This window comes from Nannospalax galili, unplaced genomic scaffold, assembly GCF_000622305.1.
Source record: "Nannospalax galili isolate Female #2095 unplaced genomic scaffold, S.galili_v1.0 scaffold459, whole genome shotgun sequence".
Taxonomy (NCBI): domain Eukaryota; kingdom Metazoa; phylum Chordata; class Mammalia; order Rodentia; family Spalacidae; genus Nannospalax; species Nannospalax galili.
The window spans coordinates 699116-713756 of NW_008344211.1; the positions used below are offsets into that span (position 1 = coordinate 699116).

A 14641-nucleotide genomic window follows, 5' to 3' on the forward strand; every position below is an offset into this window, starting at 1 on the left:
AGGCTGGGTTGGACAGCACAGCCTCTTTCTCAGGGACAGGCCAAGACTTGAGTGGGACAGACGGGAGATAGGCACAGACTTTAAGATACTATAAAGGTCCCTGAGGCTCCTGTACCCTCCATGGGTGGCTGTATCCCATCATAATGTGCCTAAGCTCAGCACTGCTGCCCCATGTGTGACCAGCCTTTTTGCTGGAGCTTCACTGGGCTATGATCCCACCATGTCCCATGTTTCAAACACCCCATCTGTGGGGAATAAAAGCTCTGGTGCTAAAAGCCACCTCACAGTCTATAGGAATTTGGCCAGAACATGACTGGGTTCCAGGAGTCTGAGCCCTCTTCGTAGGTGGCCACTGGGCTGGAACTGGCCCTGGTGTTATCAAGGAGCAATCAGCTGGCACAGGATGGAGTATAGCCTATATCACCAAGGACCTGCAGGTCCTTTGGGGTCACAAGAATGGTTGGGGCATTCATAGGTATGAGGAGCAGATGGCCATCTCCACACCAGACTTGAAGAGACCTAAAGACTTGGCTCACATGCAGCAGAATTCTTTCTGCCCAAGGCATGTGGAGTCTGAGGTGCGGCCGCCTAGGACTTGGTGGCAGCCTGAGCTTGGCATCTAGAGGCCCTACCTCTGCCCTGCTCACTCCATTGTGAGTACATCAGCAGTGTGTGTGTTGAAAATGCTAAACCATATACTACACAGTGAGTGGGCTGTGGTTGGCTTCCCACCCCACTGTAGGCGTCCTGACTACAGTGGACGTAGATGGCTGTGGCACAGATAGACAAACCTCTTGGTCCTGTAGGGGAGCTGAGGGCAGGACCTGGGGATGTAGCTCAGTGTAGAGTGCTTGCCGAGCACACAAATGCCCTGGATTCTATCCCTAGCATTACCAGAAAGGAAAAGAAAAAAACAGATCTTCTCTAAAAGGAAAACTCAGAATTAACCTTTGAGGAGCCACCAGCCACATCCCAGAGGTTATGCCTACTGTGTCCACCAGTGAGGGCTGGGCCTCGGCTCCTCCTGTCTTCCCCATGCTGGCCAAGGACAGACTTGTCCCCATGAGACATGGCAACTCCTGGGGCTTCATTTATGTTTCCCTGAGGACACATGCTGTCAGTGACAGTAGACAATGGTTTACAGTGGCAAAAAGACTCCCCAAAGATACCATCCCAGCATCTTGATAGCACCAGAGTTGGTGACAACATAGCGGTAGTTACATGCTGAGTGCATGGTGCACCTGTTAACATGACTTCTGAGTAAAAACAAGAGGAATCAAAATGACACAAATGCCTGTGCTGGGACTTCAGAGCTGAAGGTGCTGTTTTCCCTCCATCTGCCCCACTCCTTTTTCAACACATGACAGTCATGTGTGTATACATGTTTCAACCAGTACTGACTGCTGTGGCAAGGTAGTTACATGCTGAGTGCATGGTGCACCTGTTAACATGACTTCTGAGTAAAAACAAGAGGAATCAAAATGACACAAATGCCTGTGCTGGGACTTCAGAGCTGAAGGTGCTGTTTTCCCTCCATCTGCCCCACTCCTTTTTCAACACATGACAGTCATGTGTGTATACATGTTTCAACCAGTACTGACTGCTGTGGCAATTCCCATGGAGACGCCCCAGCTCTCAGGGCCCAGTCTCTGGCCCACATTCCTGGGTCATCATCACACACAAGTCGTGCTGGCTGGTGGTGACCCTCCCTGACAGAGCTGCGCTTGACTGCTTCTTGGGCCTTCACTCTTCTCCCTGCCAGAATCTGAGAACAGGAGAGTGGTGCAGGCGGCTATCCAGGGAGGCCCAAGGCCAGCAGGTGGGAACCCACGGTCCACTCTGGCTTCCCACTGCCATTCTTCATCTACCCACCTCCAGAGACCAGCTCAAGGCCTCACTTTCCAGGCCAGCCCCCTCCATGTCCTAGAATATCTGTGAATGTCCTTAGTTGCCTCAATCAGGAGCTGATTGGCCCCACATGCAACAACCCCATGACCTGGGCCTTCTTCTCCAGCTTTGCCAGTGCTGAATACCAAGCTGCCCTCAGCAGGACCACCCTGGTTGTCCAGCAGCACCAAGAGTCCTTGGTCCCTGGACAGCCCCAGCTCAATGTGTGTAACCAAGCTGTCATGGTGAGTGGTCTGTGCATGCTGGGGCTTGCCTGTGCTTAGCTACTGCTGCCCATGCTAGAAGCTAGCTTCTGTTTTGAGGACACCTTGGCTCCTTGTACACATGAAGCTTAGCCTGACAAGGTGGACTCCAGCACCGTAGAGGAAGTCATCGTTTTGGGCAGTGTGGGAGGGAACTGACAGGGGCACTCCCCTAACACTAAGGACTGTTGAGGGTGATTGGCCTTACCTATTGCTTAGGGACTGGCTGCCCTGCTAAAGGGTTGTTCAGGACTGGATTGGACACAGCCTCCCCAGTTAGAGGGGCCATTAAGGAATGGCTTGCTCATTGCCTGTGTGCAGAATGTCACCAAAAGACTTTCCAGGGGGTTAACCTGTGCTGCTGGTGTTCGGCCTCTGGACAACTCTAGGTGGAGCAAGGAGTCCCCCAGTGAGGCCATGCCGCTCCATCCAATCTGCAGTACAGGCTTAGTTCAGTGAGTGACCACTGGGAGGAATACCTTCCTTTCCTAACACCTTGGTGTGTTTTTGCCTGGCTTCCCCTCCTTGGGAATGTTGCCCAGGATGTGGGCAGTTGTGTAAATTTCTGCCCTGAGGCTGTTGCATTGGGTCTCACTCTCCTTGCTGCTTGCTTGTGAGTTACAGACCCATCTGCTCCCTTTTCTGCAGGCCTGAGGCTGCTGTATAAGGAAAGCCCTGGGGCACCACGTTCCAGTAATTCAGAAAGGCATGGGGGTGTGTCTCTGCACTGCAGCCAAGTGGGTGGGTGACGTGGGAGGTCAATAGCCTATTAAATGCTCAGACCAGAAAATCCTGGATAACTGCAATTCATTTTCTTGAATTTTGTTTCCTAGAACTGGGCACCCCCAGGCTGTGAAAAGTTAGGGAAATGTCTGACACCTCCAGAGTCTGTCCCAGAGAAGTGCTCCTGGCCCCATTAGCCCCTCAACCTGTAGCAAGGTCCCAAAACAATGGCTGCTGGAGCACTGGCCCCGGAGTCCATCTTGTCGGCTCCTGTTGAGAAAGAAGCATCTCCAACTCCCCCTGCTGGCCTTGGTGGCCCAGTGCTGCAGCCCAGATCTGGAGGGCTGACACCTGGCCTCCTCCTAGTCACTGCATCTGTGGTAACTTTGGTGTTGTAGGCAACGGTGAAGACTCAGTGCCCTGCAGAGAAGCCACCAACTACCCAGCCATCAGCGATCTCCCACCTCTTGAGTCATTCATTCTCCCTCTTCCTGATAGAGTACACTGCCCAGCCCAAAAGGGAGCTGATGCTGCTGCCCTGTGGAAATATGAAGGTGATATAATCCTAAGTGCCATAATTCAGTGGTGCCACATCTGCTGCACCTGCCACCTGTCATGTGCAAGCCACCCAGTGCAACCTCTGAGACCCTTTCCCTGAAGGCTCACTGGACTTGGCCATGAGCTAATTTTCACATCTGTGCAATGACTGTCATGCCAAAGCTGAATGGCAAAGTTTGGAAAATAATAGACCAAGAGAGCAAGAATAAAGGAACAGGAGGTGCGTTAGCTCTGTCATTCTGGTTCTTAAAACGGATAGTGATGGCACATGCCTTTAACCCCAACGCCCGGGAGGCAGAGGCAGGTGGAGCTCTGTAGGCCAACCTGGTCTACATAGCGAGTTCCAGGCCAGCTGGAACTACAGGGAGACCCCATTTCAAACAAGACCCACCAGAGATTGTGTATTAGGAGACAATGCACCTTAGATTTCAGTGTACCTGTTGTGTGATCTTTTCTTGGGAAAAAAACATCTACTCCAACCAGAGCACCAACAACAGACCAAAGTAACCATTCTATCCAAATCCAGCTTGATGAACCAGTGAGTTTATTACAGGAGCATGGATGACCCCAGAGCAGCTGGATGATGGCTTCCCTATGGCTGCATCTGATGGCATCTCCCCTTCAGTTACCTTTCCATCCTGTTTATACTTTAGCACCTCCAGACACCAGTCAGATGGCAAAGCTGCCGTGGGGGCGGAGTTTCTGGAATCTCAGCTGAGGGTCTAATGGCCCTCCCAGGCCCTCTCCTGTGGGGAAACAACAGCCTGCACTGAGGAAACATGGCTGTGACGCTCAGTGGACAGCCTTCCACCACAGTGCCTGTGGGACCAGGGACTCTGCTGCAGATAGAAAGGTCTGCGCCCTCCAGGTGGGCCTCCTGGCTGGCTAAGCTCCATCATCCCCTGGGAGGTGGGGTCCCATTCAGGCAGGCCGGCCAGAGTGGGCCTCTCAGATCCGCTGCATCCTCCCGACGGTTCCCAGCGCTTCCCCTCCGCTGCAGGCCGTGCACATTGCAGTTGCGACCCTGGGCCCGAGACCATCTGCCAGTCTTTTCGGTTAGCTCCGGGAGCGTAGGGGCAGAGTGTCAGCTCCCTAGCACTGCGAACCGGAAGCACAGGACGCGAGGCAGGTGCGGGAGGCTGGCAGGGGAGGTGCAGGCCGGAAATAGGGCGAGCCGGAACCCCAAGGGGCACCGAGGTGAGGTCCCTTTCCTTCCCGTACGTCCTAGAGGTGAGGATGCGTCTGTTCAGTAGCGCAAGAAATGGCCATGCGTTTTCACTCCGATGTCACCTAGGGTGGTTTGAAATACACTACTTCCTGCCCGAGGCCACGCACCGGTCTCCTCCTCGCGGACGCCCCGCCCCGTCCTGGCCACGCCATATACTTTAGCACCTCCAGACACCAGTCAGATGGCAAAGCTGCCATGGCGGTGGACTTTCTGGAATCTCAGCTGAGGGTCTAATGGCCCTCCCAGGCCCTCTCCTGTGGGGAAACAACAGCCTGCACTGAGGAAACATGGCTGTGACGCTCAGTGGACAGCCTTCCACCACAGTGCCTGTGGGACCAGGGACTCTGCTGCAGATAGAAAGGTCTGCGCCCTCCAGGTGGGCCTCCTGGCTGGCTAAGCTCCATCATCCCCTGGGAGGTGGGGTCCCATTCAGGCAGGCCGGCCAGAGTGGGCCTCTCAGATCCGCTGCATCCTCCCGACGGTTCCCAGCGCTTCCCCTCCGCTGCAGGCCGTGCACATTGCAGTTGCGACCCTGGGCCCGAGACCATCTGCCAGTCTTTTCGGTTAGCTCCGGGAGCGTAGGGGCAGAGTGTCAGCTCCCTAGCACTGCGAACAGGGAGCACAGGACGTGAGGCAGGGTGAGGGAGGCTGGCAGGGGAGGTGCAGGCCGGAAATCGGGCGAGCCGGAACCCCAAGGGGCACCGAGGTGAGCTCCCTTTCCTTCCCGTACGTCCTAGAGGTGAGGATGCGTCTGTTCAGTAGTGCAAGAAATGGCCATGCGTTTTCACCCCGACGTCACCTAGGGTGGTTTGAAATACACTACTATCTGCCCGAGGCCACGCACCGGTCTCCTCCTCGCGGACGCCCCGCCCCGTCCTGGCCACGCCCAACCCCTTGAGTGCCCCGCCCACAGGACGCCCCGCCCCTCCTGGTAGGACTGGTCCTCAGTTGCGCCCGGCCAACTGCGCCACCGCTATCCTTCCCCTCCGCGCACGCGACCATGGCGGAACCTGAGCTGCAGCTGGTGGCGCGGCGCATCCGCAGCTTCCCCGACTTCCCCATCCCGGGCGTGCTATTCAGGTGTGGGCACGAGCCGGCTAGGCGTTGGCGCCGCGCTCCGGACTCCCGGCGTGGGCGCGTGGCCGGCCCGGGGATCCCGTGGGCCCCAGGCCGGACCAGTTCCGGGTCACCAGCCTGCCTCTGTTCCCAGGGACATCTCGCCTCTCTTGAAGGACCCGGATTCCTTCCGCGCTTCCATCCATCTCCTGGCCAGTCATCTGAAGACCAAGCACGGAGGCAAGATCGACTACATCGCAGGCGAGTGGCCGCGCCCGGCCTTGCCCGTCTCCCCTGCCCAGGCTCCCCCATCCTTCTTCCCTTCCTGTTCCCCGTAGCCTGTCCCACAGCCATTCCTTCCTTCATCACCCCCTGGCCCTCATCCCGCCGTTCTTCCCCTGGGCGTTGTCCAGTGAGTGACTACTCTCCCCCCTGCGGGACCACCTCTGACCTCTGATACCCTCACTGCCGGTTCCTGCTAGAGATGGCCTCTGCTGTACCCTCGAGTCCAGGGCTAGCCTTTCCTCTTACAGGGTGCAAGGTTGGCTAGCACTCTGAGAGCAGGGTTTGTGGCGTTCACGTGTGCTTTCACGTGCTTTTGGGGGTCCCCGGACCTTCAGATAGGTGACGGATATACTAGCATGGGATGAGCAAAGTATTTCCCAATCTGGTAGCCCTGGGACAGTGTTGACTATAGGGAAGGCCTCGGCAGGCCTCTACTGTCATTGCCGACAGCCTGGCTGCCTGAAGGACTGATTATCTCCCAAGACCCTCTGACCTGAATCCACTGGGCTACCTCCCTCTTGTTCAACCTCCATCCCCTTCAAGCTTGTGCTGGAACACCTACCTGTGTACCGGGCTCCATGTGTTGGAGGGAGGACCCCTGAGAGAACAGCGTAGCTTTGGCAAGTTTTGCTGCCCAGACCTGCTCAAGCTGCCCTGAAGGTGGCTCGGCTGTCTCCAGGGCCCACAGTGTTGCTGCCTCCCTCCTCTTCACCTCCTACTGACTCTTATTACACTCCAGGAACGTAACCACAGCTCAGGCCATGTGGAGATGGCATGGCCCCAGCACATGAAGTGTTCCTGGGCAGATGTGGCCCTGACCTGTACAGAGGGCAGGTATCTCCAAGGCTAAGACGCTGCCCCATAGCCTTCAGCCTTCTAGCTGTCACCAAGACCTAGTGCACCTATCTCCATAGTGCTGTTGTCCCTCCAGCCCTGTCTTGTGGGGACCCCATGCTCCTTAGCTCCACCCAACACTCCCCTCATCCTGACAGGCCTAGACTCCAGGGGCTTCCTGTTTGGCCCCTCCCTAGCCCAGGAGCTGGGCCTGGGCTGTGTGCTCATCCGGAAGCGTGGGAAGCTGCCAGGCCCCACGGTGTCAGCCTCCTATGCACTGGAATATGGGAAGGTGAGTGGGCTGGGGGTAGCTAGAGGGGCAGGGCCAGGTCATTCCGCCAGTGTCCTTCACCTTACCTAGGAGAGTAAATTTGGGAACTCGGAGGTTGAGATACCTGGTCAAGTTTACACAGCCTGGAAACTTGAGGGGCTAAGGGTAGAACCAGGTCTGGGGAGGTGGCCACTTAGATCCTAGGCTCTCATACTACTTCCTGTCTGCAGGCTGAGCTGGAGATCCAGAAAGATGCCTTAGAACCTGGGCAGAAAGTGGTTGTCGTAGATGATCTCCTGGCCACTGGTGGTAAGAGCCACCCCAAGGCATACAACAGGTCCCAGGGGATCAGGCCCAGCCCTACCCTGGGTACTGAGGTGGTATTCAAGCCAAGAGCCTTGTAGCCTTTGACCACTTCTTCCTTGTACCTTTACCCCAGGAACCATGCGTGCGGCCTGTGAGCTGCTGGGCCAGCTACACGCTGAAGTGGTGGAGTGCGTGAGCCTGGTGGAGCTGACCTCGCTGAAAGGCAGGGAGAAGCTGGGGCCTGTGCCCGTCTTCTCTCTCCTGCAGTACGAATGACTGGGGCTGGATGGCTGCCACACCTGCACCTAGCATCTACAGCTGGACAGAGGCTCAGCCCTGGGCTCAAGAAGTGGCTTCTGTGGGCCATCACCTGCCCTTCAGAGATTTTGTGTCCACTTGATTTATTGGTCAGCTGATCCCCTTATCTATGGGCTGCCTGGGCCCTGCCTGTATTTTCTAGAAATGCTAAAACCTGAGGCAGAGCAGACTGTTACTGAAGTTATGGTGCTCACAATATCAGAGTAAAATGCTTTGCTACACCTGTGTTTCCTGTCATCCTGCTGTGTGGGGACCATGTGACTCAGACTCAGTCTCCACTGTGCCGCCTGTTAGAAGCAAAACCTGAGGTTCAAGGACCCCATCAAGAATGCAAACAGAACACGTGGACAAAGCGAACTAAGGCAGATCCAGCAAGCACACAGGACCCAGAAGTTGGATGGGTTTTTATCCCTAAAAGCAAGAGTACTGTGTCTTTTCTCCATTGGCTGGGGTCCAACCTTAGTCTTCCCCAACTGGCTAGTTTAAAAGGGAGCAAAGGACAGTACCACTGCCCCGGGCCTTTCCTTGAATCATAATTACAGGGTCTGGTGAGATTGAGAGATTAAAATTCCTTGTCCTAAACCAAGTTTTTCCAAGCTTTGAAAGAAAAGACTGTTTAATGTTTCTTACATTCCCAGGTAACATAGTATACTGCTGCCTGGCAGGGCACAGGGCTCAATGTGACCAAGAACTTCCTCAGAACAAGCTCAGCAGAGTGATCTCTGTGCAGGATCCACAACCCCAAGGAGGCTGGTGCCACTTCTGCTGCTGGGACAGCTTGATCTGAACAGTCACATTACCTCAGTCTTCCAGGCCATTTCAGGACACTGGAGACCATGAACCACAGGATAATCCAAGGTCACTTTCACTCAAACATCCATTCTGTTTATAGGTACTCGAGAGATGGCTCAGCAGTCAAGAGCAACGGCTGTCCTTGCAGAGGACCTGAGTTGGAATCCCAGCACCCACATGGTAGCTAACAGTCAGGGGATCCAATGCCTTCTTGTCCTCGATGCCACAGCCATACCCCTAGCAAGACTGCTTTTACCCAGACTAATTTTTGCTGGTAGCCTAGTCTTGTTAGGGGATCCAATGCCTTCTGTCCTCGATGCCAGAGCCATACCACTAGCAAGACTGCTTTTACCCAGACTAATTTTTGCTGGTAGCCTAGTCTTGTCATGGTAGAACCCATTTTGCTTCCACAACAGCAGGGTATCATTTAGAGGCTTTAAGCAACCTGTTCAGTAAGGCAGTAATCCAGTAGCACTTTTATTTGTAAATCTTACATGACTCAGCTTTTAAAAAAACCAAGATTGAAAGTTACATCCTCCAGAGGCCGTAGGTATGGATATAAGGCTTGATTGAAATGGTTTTTTAAAAATGAGCTTCATTTTCACACATCCCCTCAAAACCTAGAAAATCAGTTACCTTCATTATATACAGGAGAGGGCCCAGCTTCACTCTGTCATCTCAGAATCTCATTCTTGTAAAATCTGGCCAGAAGTCCAAGTTCTTTGTGTGGGACCTAAGGCTTTGAGCTAGGTAGAGCAGCTTCCCTGAGCACAGGAACAGGACTATGGGCTGGCCGAGGGATTCCACCAGGACCTTTATCTTGGTTTTGACAATAATTGGAACCAGTCTTGAGTAGCTTGTGGGATGGACACCCAGTAAGAGGTGCTTTCCTACTTATCTAAGTCCCTGACACTCCCAAGTGCTGGGTCCAGCTCTGGTGCCCCAAAGCCCTAGAAGCCAATTTAACACCAGCGTACTGTAGAGACCCATGGGCAAAACAGCTGCCCCGGCTGGCAGGAGGCCCTCAGGCTGGCGGCATGTGGGAGGGAAGCCCAAGTGTGTTATACTGATGAAGGAAACAGAACTCAAGTCACAACCCTTCAGCACGGGCCTGGCGGGCCAGCCTCGCAGTGATGCCAGCCAGGTCAGCAGCCTTGTCCAGCTTGATGTAGGTGTCGCTGCGGATGTGATGGAGGCTCAGCCAGTCTGGCAGCAGCTCAGACAGAAGCTGCAGGTGTTTCTCCATCTCCCCTGCAGAAGCCAGTTGGGAGGTTAAACAGTGCCTGGGTGGCTCCCTCAGCTCAGTCACCCAGCCAGGGGTCTTACATCCCTCAACAGGCCTTCCTCAGGGCTTATCCACTTTGCAGAGGACCCAAGTTCAAGACCCAGCACCCACATGGCAGCTAACAACCATCCCCAACTCCAGTTCCAGGGATCTAACACCCTCTTCTGACCTCCACAGGCACTGTATGACATGGTGCGCTTGTATACATGCAGGCAATATGCTCACATAATTTTTTTTTTTTTAAAGTAGGGAGTAAACAGCAAGGGGTCCCAGTACACGGAACCCCAGCCCCATGAAGCCCCAAGGCTGGCGGTCCACAGGTACTCTAAGCCTGGTGATCAGGCCTGTGAGAAAATAGAGGGCTCACATGTGGCCCAGGGTGGCAGAACTGGGATTCCATGACAAGGCCCACAGAAGAACAGCAGTTTGTTCCAGTGAGGCTATGAAGAAGCTGCCGGGAGCCTAGGAGCTGGGCAGTTGAGAGCAACCTACAAGAGGGCACAGTGCCTGACGGGCAGTACATAAAACAGGTGCCTTGTGGTACATGCCTGCTGTGTAACAAGTCCATAGCAGGCATCCCTGCCCCTGGTCAGAAATGGAGTGATGGGCCCAGCTCCTGACAAGGCCACAAGTGGGCATGATGACCACACCTACCCTTGCCCCTACCTTGCCCTGCACAAACCTGGGCTCAGGGCAGCTTGGCAACTGCCCACCATCCTGGCACAGACCACCTCCATGGTGAGTGCTGGCTTACGCTCAGACACAAAGACGCCTCGAAGTACACGGGCCATATCTGGCAAGCGCTCTAACCGCTGCAGCCGCAGCTCCTGCTCTGGGCACCTCATCATCTGTGCCAGCTGCTTTTGGGCCTCCTTGGCCCGGATCTGCAGGGGGGTGAGGGTGAGGAAGAGGTCAGCAGCAACCAATCACACACACTCCCACTTGCCACCAAGGTCCCATTACCCATCACCCAGAACTCACCCGTTCCAACAGGGCCTGGGACACACCCTTCAGGGCACTGGGAGAGGCGGCAGGTGGGGTGGCAGGTGGAGTGGCCGGCAGTGCTGGGCCAGGGGACGCAGGGTTACCAGGCTCAGCCGAGCGCAAGGCCAGGCTACTCAAGGCCTTCTCCATCTGTGAAGTAGGCACACGACAAAGGTTATGAAAGGCAACTGCCCAGCCCTGTAAGGGAAAGCCATTTGCTCTGCCTGGGTGCCACCCATAAACCCCCCCCCCAATAGAGTCCCAATAGAGATACATGGAGTCCAAATGACATACATAGCCAGCTGGGCTGCTCCAAGTCAGGGGAGGTAAGTGGGATGGGTCATGTCCTACCCCTTTGGGCCCTCAGCTGAGATGAGCCAAAGGGTGTCAGGTGACCCCACTGAGACACTTGGCTCTTACCTCCTACCCTCTGGGGTCAGGCCCCAGTACTCCCCTCAGGAGAAAGGTACCAGAGCCTGGCCAGCCTCACCTTGGGTGACATCAGGCTGCGGGCGCGGGCCAGCACCTCTTGGGCAGTGGTGAGCTTCTCTGTGGTAGGAGGCTGGGGCAACTCGGCTGGCTCAATATCCGGCACTTCATCCACATTGAAGCATGGGTGCCAGCGCATCAACTGGTCCTCAGGTACCGCCATAGGGGGATTCAGAGAGGCCAGGAAGGCCTAAAGGAAGGGAGGGGAATGCTGCTGCCCACTTCACTTCCAGATAAGACAGCCCTGGGGAAGTGACTTAACCTCCCTGCACACAAGCTGTGTTGACTAAATGACATGAGTCTTCTTGGGGTTTGAGGTTACTCCTGAGCTCCCAGCTCCCAGGTAGCCCTGGGGGTGGGCAGCCCACTGAAGAAGGGAGTGAGGCACTGAGGGCCAGTGTCCTCTTCCAGAAAGAAACGGACCTGCTCAACAGCCTCGGCAAATCACAGCACTTACTTTGTGATGTTCCTTGACCCGCTCCACCAGGTTCTGCCGGAAGACCTGCCGCCGATGAAGGATGTGTGAGGCTGTGAGCTGGGGGGCACTGCCACCAGCCTCTGTAGGGAAAGATCATGTTGAACCCCAGGCCCATCCAGCTACCCAGCCCATGACTAAGATCCCCAAACCAGGCCTGGCACCAACACCTCATTCTCACCCACAAAATGTGCGGGCTCAGAGGTGAGTAACCAATTCCAAACTTAGTGAGCATCCAGGGCCCCGGCTGACACTCACCCTGATCCAGCAAGGGCTCGATGGTGAGCTGATAATCAGATCTCTTGATGCTATCTTTGAAGGTGGGGACATCGCGTTCTTGGCGGAAGCGGTATGATGTGGGGTACACAGTTTTGATCTGGCCCACATTGCGCTCCTCAAAGCGCCTACAGGAGAAAGGGCTGACTTAGAAGGAACCAGGGAGCATCAGATGCTGACGGCCTAACCTGCTCCCCCCGGACACTCACTTGTGCATCATGTCCTGGACACCTTGTTTGACTTTAGCAAAGGTCACAGTTTCAGAGCGGTTGTGGAGCATGCCCACGATGGTGTCCATGCTGCGGAACATCTCAGCCAGCACCTGGTACTTGTAGGGCAGGACTAGGCCCGGGGGGCAAGGCTGGGCCAGGGCATGGAAGCGCTGGTAGGCAGGGACCTTCTCGACACTGTCAATAGGGAGCAGTCTCTTGAGATCACCAGACCGTCATACACTGCCCCCCTCAACTCTGCCATGAGCAGCAGCAGGGCACAGAGTGGTACACAGCCCCTCACAGCTGGACCCTCAAAGCTACATTTGTAAAGCCCTCCCACACTGGCTGCTGCCTGTGAGCATGACGTCAGGGAGACAAGGAACGGCCTGCTCCACGTACCAGCTTGTGGAGCCCACCTGGTGACCCAGTCTAGAAGCCTCAGCTCTGATAAGCAGAGCTATCCCCTGGTGTTCAGAGGAAGCTAAGGGCAGGAGTGACTGTGATGATGTCAGGGAGACAAGGAACGGCCTGCTCCACGTACCAGCTCTGCTCTGTGGAGCCCACCTGGTGACCCAGTCTAGAAGCCTCAGCTCTGACAAGCAGAGCTATCCCCTGGTGTTCAGAGGAAGCTAAGGGCAGGAGTGACTGTCCTCTCTTCAGGTGGGGACCAGGGAGTGAAGCTGGTGAGCAGGAGACTGGAGTATGTGTCTGGGCAATCTGGTTCCAGGTCCCAGGCCTTCCACTCAGGCCCTGCAGTGCCTGCCATAAGCCTGTCTTCCTCTGGGCCTTGAGGCCCACCAGGACTCACCATGGCTGCTCTGTGGACACCTCCACATCTGGAGTGTGAAGCTCCCCAGCATCTTCCTGGACTCTGGCCCTCAGTGCCTGGACCCGAGCCCCCAACTCACGTGCCCGCTGCAGACAGGACTGGAGCTCAGAGATGGAGTCCTTTGAGGGGACCTAGGGACATAAGAGCTGTCAGGCCAGGCAGTCATCCTCATCCCTACCCACAGCCGGCCTGCAGTTCAGTCTCCTTACCTTGTCCCAAGGCTTTTGAGTTGTGGAGTGGGGCGCTGGGTCTTCCGAAACAGCCACTTTCTTTATTCTCCTAGCAGAAGAAGGATGAACTGGGGAGCCAGGGTCAGCCAAGGAGCCAGAGTCAGCTGGGGGACTGGGGGCAGCCAGGAAGCTGGGGGCAGCTGGGAAGTCAGAGTCAACTGGGGAGCTGGGGCAGGAATCCTGGGAGGAAGGAGGATACTAGTCAATGCACCCGGGTGGGGGTCACCTGCTCTGCAGGAGGGCCGGCTTGCAGGGCTAGAACAAGATTGTCAGTTCACTAGACACCGAGGGTAGGGCTCGGCTGGGCTGGGCTCCACTATGTCTGATGAGGAGGCCTGGAGGGACCTGTCCACCTGGCCTGTTGGACCTGTTTCTTCTTAAGGCAATCTGCAGGCCTGACCCCGGCAGTCAGCTTTACAGGCGGGGTCAGGCAGGCAGGCACTGGCTCAGACTCTCCATTCCGGGAGCCCGAGTCCAAGTCTTCGTGCGACACCCACCCCGACTTGCTGCAGCTTCCTTGCAGGCCGAGGTCCCCTCTGCAGCCATCTGCAACCGGCACCCGTGGGCACTGGGTCCACTTGTCCCGCCTCACCGAGTCCCGCAGCCGCAGCCTCCTGCGCGCGGGGGGCACGGGCTGGTCGCTCCCGGGCACGGTGGTCGGGCGGCCGCGCTTCCGGCTGCCACCGGGGGCGGACACGGAGGTGGCGAGCCTGGTGGGGCTCGGTGTGCGACAGGTCGACTTGGTTCGGGGTGCAGCCAGGCCAGGACGGCGGCGCACATAGAAGTCAGTGACACGGCTCTGCGCCATGGCGACAACAAGCTGCCGGGCGCGGATTTCGCGCGGTTTTCGCGGCGTGGGCTCTGCCCCGCCCAGGCCGTACCATCGAGTGGAGCTCGTGGAGGGGGGGACTGTGCGTGCTCCAGCGCGTGCGCACTAGTGTGACCCATGCACCGAGATGCGCATGTGTCCCGCCCGGACTCCCCCCACCCCCACAGCCGCACCCGCCCCGGGACTGAGTGAGCGCAGAGGGAACCCGCGCGTGCGTACTGGCGCGCAGCCGTGAGGCGTGGCACATGCGCCTTCCGCATCCTTTAGCTGTGGCCGCGTAAGGTCTCCGGATTCCCTGCGCATTTTCCCGCGCACGACGCAGAGAGGGGCGGCTGCGAACCCACAGCCCTGGCCCCGCACAGCCCCGGTGGGTACAGGCAGCTGCATCCGGCCTGTCTCTCAGTGCACCTACACTGCTCCACATTTGCAAAGTTAAAACCTGGTCTGGGGGGTGCTGGAGAGATGGCTCAGAGGTAAAGAGCACTGGCTGCTCTTGCAGAGAACCTGGGTT

General features: G+C 56.5%; 3 protein-coding genes and 1 long non-coding RNA gene across 4 annotated transcripts in view; 2 read left to right on the forward strand and 2 right to left on the reverse strand.

The window, feature by feature from the left end:
• Galns (galactosamine (N-acetyl)-6-sulfatase) overlaps positions 1-3070 on the forward strand; it is a gene marked incomplete in the record, with an annotated part of 29652 nt that extends 26582 nt beyond the window's left edge. Inside the window, 2 exon segments of the mRNA XM_008840538.2 lie at positions 2015-2132; positions 2984-3070. Coding sequence (XP_008838760.1) covers positions 2015-2132; positions 2984-3070 — 205 coding nt within the window.
• An 888-nt stretch (positions 3071-3958) lies between these two features.
• Positions 3959-5479, reverse strand: LOC115071618. The gene is made up of 2 exons (XR_003850728.1): positions 4824-5479; positions 3959-4087 (listed from the first exon to the last, which is right to left on the reverse strand). It is a non-coding gene; the product is annotated as an uncharacterized LOC115071618 (long non-coding RNA).
• A 94-nt stretch (positions 5480-5573) lies between these two features.
• Aprt (adenine phosphoribosyltransferase) lies at positions 5574-7950 on the forward strand. Its single transcript, XM_008840539.3, has 5 exons — positions 5574-5739; positions 5870-5976; positions 6993-7126; positions 7336-7414; positions 7545-7950. Exons 1-5 carry the CDS (start codon positions 5660-5662, stop codon positions 7685-7687), a joined length of 543 nt encoding a protein of 180 aa, XP_008838761.1. The 5' UTR covers positions 5574-5659; the 3' UTR covers positions 7688-7950.
• A 1270-nt stretch (positions 7951-9220) lies between these two features.
• Cdt1 (chromatin licensing and DNA replication factor 1) lies at positions 9221-14203 on the reverse strand. Its single transcript, XM_008840540.3, has 10 exons — positions 13894-14203; positions 13281-13481; positions 13051-13202; positions 12240-12437; positions 12013-12158; positions 11737-11837; positions 11281-11469; positions 10788-10940; positions 10489-10690; positions 9221-9772 (listed from the first exon to the last, which is right to left on the reverse strand). The coding sequence occupies exons 1-10, from the start codon at positions 14107-14109 to the stop codon at positions 9612-9614; spliced, it is 1719 nt and encodes a 572-aa protein (XP_008838762.1). The 5' UTR covers positions 14110-14203; the 3' UTR covers positions 9221-9611.
• Positions 14204-14641: the final 438 nt, after the last annotated feature.